Source organism: Gossypium arboreum, chromosome 1 (genome assembly GCF_025698485.1).
Source record: "Gossypium arboreum isolate Shixiya-1 chromosome 1, ASM2569848v2, whole genome shotgun sequence".
Lineage (NCBI taxonomy): Eukaryota > Viridiplantae > Streptophyta > Magnoliopsida > Malvales > Malvaceae > Gossypium > Gossypium arboreum.
In genome coordinates this window covers 117,189,677-117,204,101 of record NC_069070.1, presented here as the reverse complement: position 1 = coordinate 117,204,101, position 14,425 = coordinate 117,189,677, and the positions used below count along the sequence as shown (strand labels likewise).

At 31.7% G+C, this 14,425-nt stretch overlaps 2 protein-coding genes across 2 annotated transcripts; both read right to left on the bottom strand.

The window, feature by feature from the left end:
* Positions 1-852: 852 nt before the first annotated feature.
* Positions 853-3,640, bottom strand: LOC108481249 (receptor kinase-like protein Xa21). The gene is made up of 2 exons (XM_017784407.2): positions 1,621-3,640; positions 853-1,370 (listed from the first exon to the last, which is right to left on the bottom strand). Exons 1-2 carry the CDS (start codon positions 3,623-3,625, stop codon positions 1,012-1,014), a joined length of 2,364 nt encoding a protein of 787 aa, XP_017639896.2. The 5' UTR covers positions 3,626-3,640; the 3' UTR covers positions 853-1,011.
* Positions 3,641-4,366: 726 nt separating this feature from the next.
* Positions 4,367-5,380, bottom strand: LOC128280832 (putative receptor-like protein kinase At3g47110). Its single transcript, XM_053019380.1, has one exon. It carries the CDS (start codon positions 5,378-5,380, stop codon positions 4,367-4,369), a length of 1,014 nt encoding a protein of 337 aa, XP_052875340.1.
* Between the last annotated feature and the right edge of the window lie 9,045 nt (positions 5,381-14,425).

Here is a 14,425-nt window from a genome sequence, read left to right as displayed (position 1 = left end):
CTAGGTGGTTTACTCATATAATTATATACAAATATATGCTTTAAAAGTATTAATTATATTTAATAACTTAATTTAATAATTATAGTTTAGTTTCAATGTAGTTATAAAATTAAAATATTTAAGATAAAAAGTTTAAAAGTTAAGTTTAAAATAATAAAATATTGTACCAATCGGTACAAGTTAATATGAACTAGTATAAGTCGGTATTGACAAAAATGAACTGAAACACACTAAAATATTTGAAACGCATTGAAATATTAACCATATTGAAACCTAGACTACTTCATACAATCCTTTCCCATTGGTTGAAGACCAAAAAGATAGGTATCGAGTGTGTTCTACATGTACCTTTTATACAATATTGCTTTATATTTTTGTTCTTTTAGTAAGATTTGTTTGGCTTGTAAAAAAGTTATTTTTATTAAAATAAAATAAATGAAAACATTATGCAAAAGACAAAAATGAGATCAAAATATTTAGCAATGTTTTGATATTGAACATTTAATCATTTGTAGTATATTTAAAAAAAAAACCTGTACCAATACAATTTCATAAAACTAGCACAAATGATCATCAAAATTCAGCGTAACTTATTTGAACCTAAATATATTGCTAATTGGTATAATTGGGAATAGTTATGTGGTTGATAATAATTTTTCTAAACTTTGTTTAATACATAATTTATGCAAGTAATGTAATAGACTGACAGATTGCATGACTAAAGTTGTTCCTAGTAATCTTAAAAAGTTAACAATTTTTGAAGACCCAACTGATCATGCTCAATCTATGTTAGAAGAAGATGCTCATCGAGCAATGATTAATATACACTCCCATCAACCTTACTGTAGCTAATTTCTTGAACTTGTTTCTTTTTTTTAAAAAATTCACAAAATGCAGAAATAACTATTAATAAACTTTATAGGAAAACAGAGCATCTGTATAAATATTTATCAAAGACATTGCTGGAAAGCAAAGCTTATGTTTATTTTAGTCAATTTAACAATGGCCTCTTCATCGAAAGCGTCGCATATCCCTTAATAACTTTACTTTGATCTTCTTTAACTTTGTAACAACCTCTTCCATGTGAAGCCTCTCATTTGGTAACTCAGCAGAACATTCTAAGCCAACTTGCAAAATGGATAAGGCACAATTCTTTACTTTTAAATGTTCCCTTCCAGTAGTGCTCAACAACTTGGGATCTACAACTTGATTTCGCGAAGATGATATCGACTCTATCACCCAACTTTTCAAGCTTCTTTCTCCTTCAAACATTTCATCTGTGGGCTTTTTTCTTGTAATGATTTCCATCAAAAGAATACCAAAGCTATACACATCACCTTTTGTCGAAACAATTCCTTGGATTCCATATTCTATGTATGAATATAGAAACAACATTATGAATATTCAAATATATCTTGATAATGAAAAATTCCTATAAAATATCCGAAATATTATATGCTTTATAATTGAACTGGGATTTAATCTAGTTGCTTCCTTAAAAAGTCACATTTAATATGTTTGAAACTCAAATCTTAACATATATGATCCCTTTTGTTATGCACATGCTACGCTTACATTGAAAATGGAAAAATAAACATGGAGTTTGATTAGAAGTATCACCTGGTGCCATATATCCAAATGTTGCCATTGTCATGGTTTGTATCATTGAAACATCTTCACATAAGAGTTTTGCGATGCCAAAATCACTCAAATGAGCAACCATATCTTCATTTAATAGAACATTGTTGGGTTTTAAATCACAGTGAACCACGGGTGTTGCATTACCATGGTGGAGATATTCCAATGCAGATGCAACATCTATCATTATGTTCAACCTTTGTAGGATATCCAAATATTGGTTGTTGGAATACAACCATTTATCAAGACTCCCATTAGGCATGAACTCAAGCACCAACGCTTTGAAATTAAGATCATTAGAGCAACTGCTTATTACTTTGACTAAATTTCTGTGACGAGTGTTGCGGAGAACATCACATTCAACATCAAAGCTCTTAAAAGCTCCTTCTAACTCTAACTTGAAGACCTTTACCGCAATTAGCATCCCATCCTGGAGAGTCCCTTGGAATACTGAACCATAACTTCCATTACCAAGCAACCTACTATCATTGAATCCATCAGTAGCTTGACGAAGCTCGTGGTATGAAAACCGTCTCCATGTTCCTAAAGGTATCATGTCTTCTTGAGTTGGCAATTTGTCTTTCCTCTTGTTATGCAAGATAATGATTATTAGAGCCACAACCAAAATTGTGGAGGCAATTGGCAGAGCTACATATATTATGAGCTTCAGCTTAGGTTTTGCCTTGGAATTTCTAAGAGGTCTTGTTTTGCAGTTTGGAACATGAAGGCGAGCTGCACCACACAAGGCTTCATTACCCTTAAATGATTCGATTGTGTAGTTTCCAAATGGTCCTCCTTTAGGAATTTCTCCTTCAAGTCTATTAAAAGAGACATTGAAATATTTGAGATAACGGAGTTTCTTTAAGGATTTGGGAATCTCTCCAGATAGATTATTTCTTGACAAGTCCAAGAACTCCAAACTCAACAATTCATCAAAAGACTCAGGAATAGAACCCATGATCCTATTATTGGTTAAGGAAAAATGAGTGAGGTCCTTGAGATCTGCAACTCCAGTTGGGATATCACCTGAGAACTGATTGTTCGACAAATCCAAACTAGTCAAAACTTTCCATTTTCCAATGTCAGTTGGTAGTGGACCACTTAGAGAATTTGAAGACAAGTATAGGATGAGGAGATAGTTAAGCCTTGTCAATGTGGAAGGTATTGAGGAGGAAAACATATTGGAGTCTAGAAATAGTTGCCTTAATGAAGTGAGATCACCTAAGCAAGCAGGTATTGGTCCAGACAATTTGTTATTGGCCAAGAACAAGAAAGCCAATTTGTTTAGATGACATAACTCAGATGGGATGGATCCTTCTAACTTATTGTACACAAGAGAAAGACTTTGCAACTCTTCCAATCCTCCAATTGTAGTAGGAATCTGTCCTATCAATTGATTGCCTCCTAGCTCAATGTTTATCAAGTGACTTAAGTTTCCAATTTCACTGGGGATGCTACCCCTGATGTTGCATGAATAAGCAGAGAACAGTTCAAGAGAACTTGAGAGATTTCCTACCACTCTTGGAAGTTCACTACTAATAAATGGGTTGCTACCGAAAAGAAAGTTCTCCAAGACTCTACAGTTTGTCAAAGAAAAGAGAAAGCTCATTTCTGAGGAAGTTAAACTATTATTCTCCACGGTGAGAAGCTTTAAATTTCTTAGATTGCCCAGATTATCAGGAATGGAACCTGAAAAGTAATTATTAGACATGTCAAGAAGAGTAAGCTGAGAGGCATTGGAAATATATATTGGGATCGAGCCGACAAGATAATTGTCACCAAGATATAATTCCTCCAGGTTTGGAAGGAAAAGGCCCATGTTTGATGGAAGATGGCCAGAGAGCTGATTTGTATCCAAAGAAATCACGCTTAGAGTTGAAATATTAAATACTTGTGGAGGAATAGAACCAGCAATATTGTTAAGGTCCAAATTCAACAATTGTAGATTCTTTAGGTTGCCAATCTCACGTGGTATTATACCTGCCATAAATTTTATCAAACAGAAATATTAGACAAATATGGAACGTTTGCTTATATTTTTTAAACATTATACAAAATTTATATTAAATTATCTAACAATGTTTGGAAATAATTTAATTATTTCTTATACATTCACCTGTAAAATTGTTTTGGCAACAATCAAACAGCATCAGAAGAGTTAAATTCACAATTTGTTTAGGAATTTCACCTGCAATTATAAAATTCACATATCAAATTCAAAATTCAACTCTTATCAAGGATAATGATTTATATAACTCTCTAACTTTATAAAAAAATTTATTTTATTCTTTCATTTAATGTGTCGTCTCTTTTAATTTTTAAATTTGTTATAAAAATAATTTTAAAAATTATTTAATTGTTAATGTGGCATACACACGACAATCCACGTGTATGTCACGCCAGCAAAACTAATAAACATTAACTTTTCTATCTATTTTTCAAAAAAATTAAATAAAACTTAAAATATTTTTTATAAAATTAAAAAGGCTAAATAAATTAGTATGCCTAAAATAAATAAAACACCAAGTATTTCACATCATATTAGGTGTCATACACACTTTCAAGTCTAGTTGGAAACTAAAAAATATTTCTCTCATCATTTTCTCGTAGTTTAATAGTTTATTTTTCAATCTTCTTTTGAAATTTTTAACAATATTTTCAATCTCTAGAAGATATTATTATAATCATTAACTTAATTTCTTTTCCAAAAAAAAATCCTTCAAAAGCTTTAAAAAATGGTTAGCAAGCATGTATGACCTTCAAAGTGGTTCCGACCAATATAGATGTATTGAAGCATACTCAAATTCCCAATTTCTATTGGTAGGCTCCCCTCCATTTGGTTATACACTAAAGATAACAATTGTAACTCTTTGCACTTGAATAGACTGGCAGGAATTCTACCAGAAAGCAGGTTAAGACTCAAGAACAATTCTTTCAAATTTGGAAGGTGATCAAACATATCTTTTGGGATATGACCACTGAGATTATTGGAGGAGAAATCAATCAATTCTAGCGAAAGCAAAGCACGTGGAACAGAGGGTATGGAACCAGAGAGCATATTATCGCTTAGATCAATCTTTTGCAACGAAGATATATTGAAGATAGAGGAGGGTATTGAACCTGAAACCTGGTTTTCATACAAGCTCAAAATCTCTAGCTTTGACAAATAGCCTAAATAGAATGGAATAACACCTTTGAAGTTGTTTTGGTACAAAAACAACTTTCGAAGTTCAGTTAATGATCCCAACCATAATGGGATTTCTCCACTGAAGGAGTTGTTACCAAAGCTTAAATATTTCAGCCGTCGCAAATTGGATAACTGGACAGGTAATCCGCCATAGAAACTATTATTTGAGACATAAAGAAGAGAAAGGAATGACAAATTTCCCAAGTGAGGTGGAAGGGTGCCTACGAATCCCAACCCAGTAAGGTCTAGAGCTGTGACTCTACGGTGCTTGGATCCACAACTTACACCAAACCAGTTGCAAACGGGGGAAGAGGCTGACCAGTTAGTTGTCAAGACATTTTCAGGATCACGAATAACATGATCTTTTAGTGCTAGAAGAGCTGATTGATCTGTAAGTATGGTGGTTAATTTCATAGAGAAAGTAGGCATAGAAAAATGGAAGATGATAAGAAGAGCTAAGTTGAGGAAAGTATTTCCCATTTGATTTTGGGTGTTTATCAAGTTACCAACAAAGGCAGAACTGAGGTTGCTAGACAGATAATTGAATGACCACATAACTTCTTTTACATAATATGTGTGTATATATAAAGGGAGTTTAAGTCGTAATTTCTTCTTGCAAGAATATTGCAAATTCTTTTAATGTGATTTACGTAGAAACTACCGAATTTATTATAGGATGTGATAATATAATTATGTAATTATGGCTTCTTTCTAAATTTCATTTTTTCTTAAGAAATTACAGTATTAAATTTTACATAGAAATAATATATAGTATTGTAATTAAATTGCACTTCGAAGAATATAAATAACCCTACCGCGTGCTTAACTAGCGTAATCTAAACACTAATTACTTTGTGTTTCTATTGACTAAAAAATTAAAATAACCATGAAATCTTTTACAACATTCAATGAGGTTGATCGATTTTATTTTTAATTTTGTTGTTTTGAAATAATAACTTATTTGACTTCTAATTTTTTTAAAAAGTATTTTTTATTTTTATTTTTAGTCCTTAAATTTATATTGTTTGTCAAATTATCTCAAAATAAATGGAAAAATTAAGGTTTATTAACATTGTTGATGTAAATAATATTAAATTTATTTAAAAAGTATAAAAAACTTTTAAAAATTAATTAATTGCTAATGTAACGTACATGTGGCAATCTATATGTATGCCACATCAGTAAAGTTAACAAATGTTAATTTTTTCATCCATTATAAGTTATTTGACAAATAATGAAGGATCAAGAGTTAAAACTAATGAAAAATTAAATAAATGAAGAATTTTCAATTTAAAAATCTTAAATTTAAATCATAACAGCAGAAGGAGTTTAGTTACAGCAGTCTCTTTACAATTATCCAAGATAGATTAAATTTGGTTTTATATCTAAGATATCAAAACTGTAATTAGGTTAATTATAAGCATTAAACTAAATTATTGGAATCAAAATATAAGCAATTTTACAATATTCGTGCTGGGAACATTTCCCGTCAACAACGTTTCATAACTTTTTGACCATTTTTAAAATCTCTATAGATTCAGTAATGGCTCTCCAATTTTCCAAGTATTCATTGGCTTACCCCTTTGTTGGGTTTGGTTTGGGACGGCTGCTTGACTTCGTTGTGCAATCTAAAGTCTTTCCACTTTGTCGTTTTAAAATTATGCATGTCGAAGAATATAACAATTGAGAAAGAATTATATATTGCTGTGAAACTGAAAGTAGTTGCTAATATATAAGTTAAGTGATTAAAAAGTTCGCACTTCTTCAAGTGCGGGAAGAAGTGGTTGCGAAGCTTACACTTTTTCAAGTTATTACAAAACAAAAAATAAAAATAGGGGACACAAATTGTTTACGTAGTTCGGTTTTCTTACGCTTGCGGATCTTAATTTAGTGAGAAATATCTATTATCTCCAACATTTATAATAAGTGATCTTAAATCTATCACAACTCAGTGACAATTTCCTCACTTTTGTACCTTTGAGGACCGGTACTCTCACCACTAAATTCAACCCCGTGAACTTAATTTGTAAAATCACAACACCCAAGTTTTACAATCAAATGCACTCTTACAAATAATATTCTTCGCTTAAACAGACTAAGTGCTCTCAATTCTCTATACAATCACCTATACAAGTCTCTCAATTATATATAGATTTCGAGATTTGCTAACATAATGAAAATCTATATCAATCCCTCTTAAACAACAACTAAACTAGTTAAATAAATTATAATAATAACTAAGGTAAACGAGGATTGTTGGCAACTAAGTCTTCAATGTTCCAATCCGATTCAACTTCCTCGATCCAAGCGATTAGATAGACATGGTCTGATCAAATCGAATTCTTTAAACATGTTTCCTGAAGTGATATGATTTTTATTGATGAGCTAGATACAATCCACAATATCAACACAACCCAAAATCCAGTTCAATAAATTGTCAATCACCTAGACATGAAAACAGTTCAGCCAATCGCAATGCTTCAGGAAGTGACAGTTCCTCAAGTATATCTTAGTCATTCCATATTTTTCAACAATCTCCCCTTTTGACAATTTGTTGAACAAAACATATACAACACATGAAGCTATATCATCAAGTAACTTTAGCTCCCCCTTAGCATTTTTCGATTATATCCAAAAACTTATCTTAGAAAATAATTAAGCAAATTAACCATTTGTTTGTGCGGAACTTTGGTGAGAAAAATCTCAAACACACGAAAGGAGCACGAACGGACCATGAACAACAACTCAAATAGAAAAATGAAGCAATAAAACAAAGCTCCAAGGCATGTATCAAACATCTATCTTTAAGGTTCTATTCGCTCTCACCTATACTCGGTGTGAAAATGAGTTTCAAGCAAATGAACCTCAAAGATACAATGAAGCTTGGTGACTTGTGTTTTACACTGACGAAAATAGCTCACTAAGCATAAAGCAGAGTATAACAAAAAAAAAATCAATTTTTATAAAGAATTTCTGTAGTAATTCTTTATAGATTTAAAGGTAAACTATAAAACTAGTTACTCGATTGTTAGCTTGTTTCTATTTTGGTCACCTAAGTTTAAATTTTTCTATTTTAGTCTATGTTATCAAAATTTTATATTTTGATTACTCCTGTTAAATCACTAATGGTGGTCTTTTTTATTGGTATAATAATAAATTTAACTCTCTAATGTTTACAAAATCTATCAATTTAATCTTAAATATAAAAAATACAAAAATGCCCTAAACTTTACACATTTTTCAATTTAGTTTTAATTATTAAAAATAAAATTTTTAAAAATATAAAAAGATTTAAAAGGTTATTCAATAAAAATACATAAAATTATAAAAATACTTATTAATAAATGAATATATAATTTTCCCATTTTCTAACATGAAATTTATTTATTAAAATAATAATTTTATAAATAAATTATATTATGAATAAAAACAATTTAAGGAGAAAAAAACAAAGAAGACTTACGCATATTCAACTTTTCCAATTTTTTAACATTAACGGTCGCCATGTTTAGGTTGGGTCAAAAGTTACAACTTAATGTCGAAAAGCATGAGGATCAATATCTTTATGTTATTGCCTAGAATGAGTTTGTTATGTATGAGGTTGTACTTGAGAGCATGCATGATTAGAGATATATAGGCGAGAATGAGGTCTTGAAGACCCAAGAGGTGGAAGAGTGTGTCAGGAACTCTACAACCAATTCCTACTTCGATGGTGCAATGATGGAGGATGTAAAAATCGATGAGCTCAAAGTAAAAGGTATTAGTGCTGATGGTGTAGGCGAAGGCGATGCCCAACGCTTGACAAATTTGACAAGGAGTAAAGTCAGACATATAATATTATGTATAAAATAAACTAAAAAAGAGAGAGAAAAGTTTGAATATGATTTAAGTCTTGTTTGTGAGGATTTATTTTAAAATATTTTATTTATAAAATTATTATTTTAATAAATAAATTTTATTTTAGAAAAAAGGAAAATGGGTTTTATTTATTTATAATTGCGTGCGTATTTTTATTAAAAATAAACTTTTAAATAATTTTATTTTTGAATTTTGAATTTTCAAGAAGTAAAACTTAATTGACAGAATGTGTAAAGTTGAGAGTTAAATTTGTTGATTTTTAAATTAAGGCTAAATTGATAGAATCTATCAACATTGGAGGGTTAAACTTGTTATTATGCCAATAAAAAAAGCCCATTGTTAGTGATTTAATAGAGGAGAGACTAAAATACTAAATTTCAATAATAATAGTGACTAAATAGAAAATTTTAAACTCGAGTGACCAAAATAGAAATGCACTAATAATTAGGTGACTATTTTTATAGTTTGCCCTAGATTGAATAATGGTTACCCAATTTTCCACCCTTCTGTTGGGTGACTAATAGTTGGCTTAAAAAACATCAACAATTGCTTATATGTGAAACCTTGTAATCTAGAACCTTTTTAGTATATATTCCGAAATATAATTGTAGCGACGTAAAAAAAATTTTTAGTTTCGCTTGGTCGCTAATTGTGGCGATTTATTAAACATTTGAAAACCAACTTTCGATTTTATTAACAAAGGGAGTCGCCACTGATCCTTTTTTATAGGTGTGATCGGACACCTAATAAAATTATTTTAAAACAAAAAGAAGGCCAAATTTAGGTCTACATGAAAGTCCAGAGAAAAATTGGGGTTCAGGAGTCGATTCTGCGTGAGGAAGGTATTAGCACCTCGACGCCCAAAATTGGTATCTCATAAACATGTGTTGACTTGATTTTCAAAAATACGAGTTCAATATAATATTTAATCGTGATCCGATTGAAAATGAGAATTTTAGTTTTGATTTTTTTTTAGAAAGGGTGTCCGTTTTTTAACACAAGCCATTTAATTTCACCCAACATAGCAATGAAATCAATGGCTTAATATTAAATCGGTACATTGCCTTATTTTTGAAATTAATTAAAACATGAGAAAAATATTCCTAAAGTGAGAAATTTAAAATAGATAAAGGACATAAAAAAAATGATATCATTAATGAAAAATATTAACATGGAATACTAGAATATTAGAATAACAATAATAATGATATTTATAAAATAAAACAAATCATGTACTAATAATAAAATAGGAAAAATGATATATTTGGTAATAATAATATAAAATAATAATATGTACATAAAAATACATATATATATATATGTGCATATAATAAAAATATGTAATAATAGTAATAATAATATCTACAATAAAAGAAAATATTAGGAAACGTACATAAAAAATATATACATAAAAATTTACAACAATAATATAAAATGATGATATGTGCAAAAAAAAAATATATATATATATATATATACATATGTACATAAAATATACACTAATATAATAATAGTTATAATAATACTAGCAATAGTAATAATTTGTAATAATAATATATACACAATATGGTATTTAAAATATATATATATATATATATATATATGTATATAATAGTATTTAAGAATATATACATAAGAAATATATAACTAATGGCATTAAAAATATATACATAATACATATAAAATACCTAAAAAAAAGAAGGGGAAAGAAGAGAGAAGGGAGGGAAAAGGAAATCCGGCTAAGGGGGCGGTCACCGGTCGATCGTCGGTCGCCGCCATCGTCGGCGGCCACCGCCCATGGTGGCGGAAAAAAATTCTTAACAATATATGTATATATAAAGAAAGAAAAAACACAACACAAAAAGAAAGAAAAAGATTGAAAGAAAAGGAAAAAGAAAAATGCAACCTTTTATTGATTTTTTTGTGTTCAAAATTTGAAGGATTTTGTGTTTTTCCTTTTCAATCTTTCTAAAATCCCCTCCTCTTTTTACATGATTTTTGAATGGCTTTTATAGCCATCTTTTACATGATTTTCTTTTTTTTTTTCTATTTTGTAGGTGGTGGTGGTAGACAATGGGAGGAAAAATGGGGCAAGTGGGAAAGTGGTTAGGTGGCTAGGTTTTTTATCTTTTTTGTTAGGTTTTTCTTTTTCTTCTTTTTTTTTTTTGGGTTAGGTTTTTTTGGTAGGTTTTTCTTTTTTTTTTTTTTCTTTGTTTTTTTTGGGTTAGGTTTTTTTTTGGGGGGCTTAATGGGCTTTTGAATTGGGTTTGGGTAGATGTAAATGGGTCATGGGTTAAGGGTTTTAGTGGGTTTAAAGGTTTGGTTGGGTTTTCATATAATTGGGCCGGGCAATTTGGGCTTTCTGTTGCCCTCTTTGCTCATTGTCGTGCAACGATAATAGAGCAAAGACTTTCAAGGAAGACCAAACTTGCCCGGTCTTGCTAGGTCTTGACTTGCTTTGGAACTCTTCTTGTTTAGTTAGTCTCTTTTCAGTCCACCGCATCTTGTAGCTTTGGTTCAATCCACTGCAAATTCGGAGATATGCCTTGTAGCTTCAATCATTCCAAAGTAACTTCAAGGATATGAGATTTGTGGCTTCGATCCGCTTCTTTGTAACTCAGAAAGATAAGATCTACAATTTCAATATGCTCTTTTATCGCTTCGGTGAGATAAGGTTTTGGTCTTCTCTTCTGCGACTCGAGAAGGCAAGATCGATGCCTCGATCAACTCCACTACAACTTTAAGGAGGCGAATCGGCGTCTTCAATCAGCTTCAATCTTTATTCTCTACTCGGCATGTGATCCTGAGCTCAACTCATTTTTGCAATATGAATTGACTCTCTAAAAGCAGACATTAAAAGCAGAAATTGAAAATAGCTCAGTAGCGTGAGCCAAGGCTCAACTCACCTCTCGCAATATGAGTTGATTTTTGAAACTTAACTTGAAAAGCGATTTTGAAAATACCTCGATATGTGACTGGAGGTTCAACTCACCTCTCATAATATGAGTTGATTTTTGAAAAAGAAATTAAAAGACTCAACTCAACTCTCGCAGAAATTAAAAGCTCAACTCACCTCTCGCAATATGAGTTGAATTTTTTGAAAAAAAACAGAATTGAAAATAGCTCAAAGACGTGAGCCAAGGCTCAACTCACTTCTCGCAATATGAGTTGATTTTGAAAAGCAGAATTTGAAAACAGATTTTGAAAATACCTCGACATGTAACTCGAGGCTCAACTCACATCTCGCAATGTGAGTTGATTTTTTGAAAATATAAATTGAAAAAATACCTCAGTGTGTGATCAAGCTCAACTCACCTCTCGCAATATGAGTTGATTTTTTGAAAGATAGAAATTGAAAATAGCTCAGCAAGATGAGCCAAGGGTCAACTCACCTCTCGCAATATAAGTTGATTTTTGAAAGCAGAAATTGAAAATACCTCAACGTGTCTTGAGGCTCAACTCATTTCTCACAATATGAGTTGAATTTTGAAAAGAAATTGAAATTACCTCAACGTCCCGAGGCTCAACTCACCTCTCGCAATATGAGTTGATTTTTTTTTTTGAAATGCGAAATTGAAAAATGGAAATTGAAAATACCTCGGCGTGTGATCCGAGGCTCAACTCACCTCTCGCAATCTGAGTTGACTTTTTGACAACAGAAATTGAAATTACCTCAGCGTGTCCTGAGGCTCAACTCACCTCTCGCAATATGAGTTGATTTTTTTGAAAGGCAAAAATTGAAAAACGGAAATTGAAAATACCTCGGCGTGTGACCTGAGGCTCAACTCGCCACTCGCAATACGAGTTGATTTTTTTGACAACAGAAATTGAAATTACCTCAGCGTGTCCTGAGGCTCAACTCACCTCTCGCAATATGAGTTGATTTTGAAAAAGTAGAAATTAAAAGGTTCAACCTACCTCTCGCAATATGAGTTGATTCTTGAACAACGTAAATTGAAAACAGAAATTGAAAATACCTCGGCGTGACTCGAGGCTCAACTCACCTCTCGCAATATGAGTTGAAATTAAAACACAAAATTGAAAATACCTCAGCGTGCTCGAGGCTCAACTCACCTCTAGCAATATGAGTTGATTTTGAAAAACAAAATTAAAAGGCTTAACTCACCTCTCATAATATGAGTCAATTTAAAACATAAACTAAAAATACCTCAGCGTGCCCGAGGCTCAACTCACTTCTCGCAATATGAGTTGATTTTGAACAACGTAAATTGAAAGCAGAATTGAAAATACCTCAGCGTGACTCGAGGCTCAACTCACCTCTCGCAATATGAGTTGAAATTAAAACACAAAATTGAAAATACCTCGGCGTGTTCCCGAGGCTCAACTCACCTCTAGCAATATGAGTTGATTTTGAAAACAAAAATTAAAAGGCTTAACTCACCTCTCAATATGAGTCAATTTAAAACATAAACTAAAAATACCTCGGCGTGCCCGAGGCTCAACTCACTTCTCATAATATGAGTTGATTTTGAAAACAAAATTAAAAATACCTCAACGTGTCTTGAGGCTTAACTCATCTCTCTAATATGAGTTGATTAAAACACAAAATTGAAAATACCTCAGCGGTTCCCGAGGCTCAACTCACCTCTAGCAATATGAGTTGATTTTGAAAACAAAATTAAAAGGCTTAACTCACCTCTCGCAATATGAGTCAATTTAAAACTAAAAATACCTCAGCGTGTCCCGAGGCTCAACTCACTTCTTGCAATATGAGTTGATTTTGAAAACAACAATTAAAAATACCTCAACGTGTCTTGAGGCTCAACTCATCTCTCGCAATATGAGTTGATTTTCCTTGAAAAGCATGAATTAAAAACATCAAAATACCAAAACACATCCTTTGGTAGAATTCGGGTGTCTTTTCCTTTGATTCAGTTCGACTTTCATTCAAGATTTCTTGCTCTGTTAGAGTACCTGTATATGCCATGTATGATGTTATCATGATATGCACATGTTTGTCTTAAATGCTTTTATGCCTACATGATTATGCAGTGCTCCTTAAGCATGTTTGTCATATGTCCATTTAGCCACGATTGTTGAGGATCTGTGTTCATTGCTTTGATTCTCGACTTTCTCTTGAGCCTTATACTGTCTTCAAGCTTCACGAGTAATCGACGTTTCTCGAGATATCACTCTTTTGCCCCGATTGAACTTTGTTCTTACTTTGAGACTCTTGTGCTTATCAAATTTTCATCCGTAATGCTTAACATTTCTTTTGCTTAGAGTGTGTCATTTCACCATTTATTATGTAAATAAACACATAATGAGATGCATGAAAAGGTCGATAGGGACAAAATGATATTTCATATTCATCTATTTCAAATGTGGCAAACAAAGCAAGTTAACCAATGAGAGTAAAAAATGTCAAAAGAAAGAAAGGATCGTATTCAACGGATACAAATGCTCTAGATATTCAACACATGAACTCTTCCTCGTTCCTCAATCAAAATCTTTTCGAGCGGCTTCTTGCGTAGAAGATTTCGAGCTTTTAGAAATGCTTCAAATCTTGTAGTCTCTTTGTTTGACCCATTGTAAAACGCCACGCTCTTTAAGCCAAGTTTACTTCATTAGGACGCCTCTCGGGTTTTCATCCTAATCTTTTGTGCTAATCAAGACGCCCTTTGCGGTTTTCGCCTTGATCCCTTTTTTTTTTTATGCCCTTTTGGGTTTTCATCTCAAGCATAATATTTCTTCACAAGATCTCGAGTTCTTTGGATTCAG

Bases quoted from the DNA above. Each gene is read 5' to 3' on its own strand.
- LOC108481249 (XM_017784407.2), bottom strand. From the start codon at position 3,625: ATGGCAGGTATAATACCACGTGAGATTGGCAACCTAAAGAATCTACAA. The intron at 1,371-1,620 runs GTGATACTTCTA...ATTCATACATAG, and splicing joins ATTTGGATATATGGCACCAG to AATATGGAATCCAAGGAATT.
- LOC128280832 (XM_053019380.1), bottom strand. From the start codon at position 5,380: ATGTGGTCATTCAATTATCTGTCTAGCAACCTCAGTTCTGCCTTTGTT.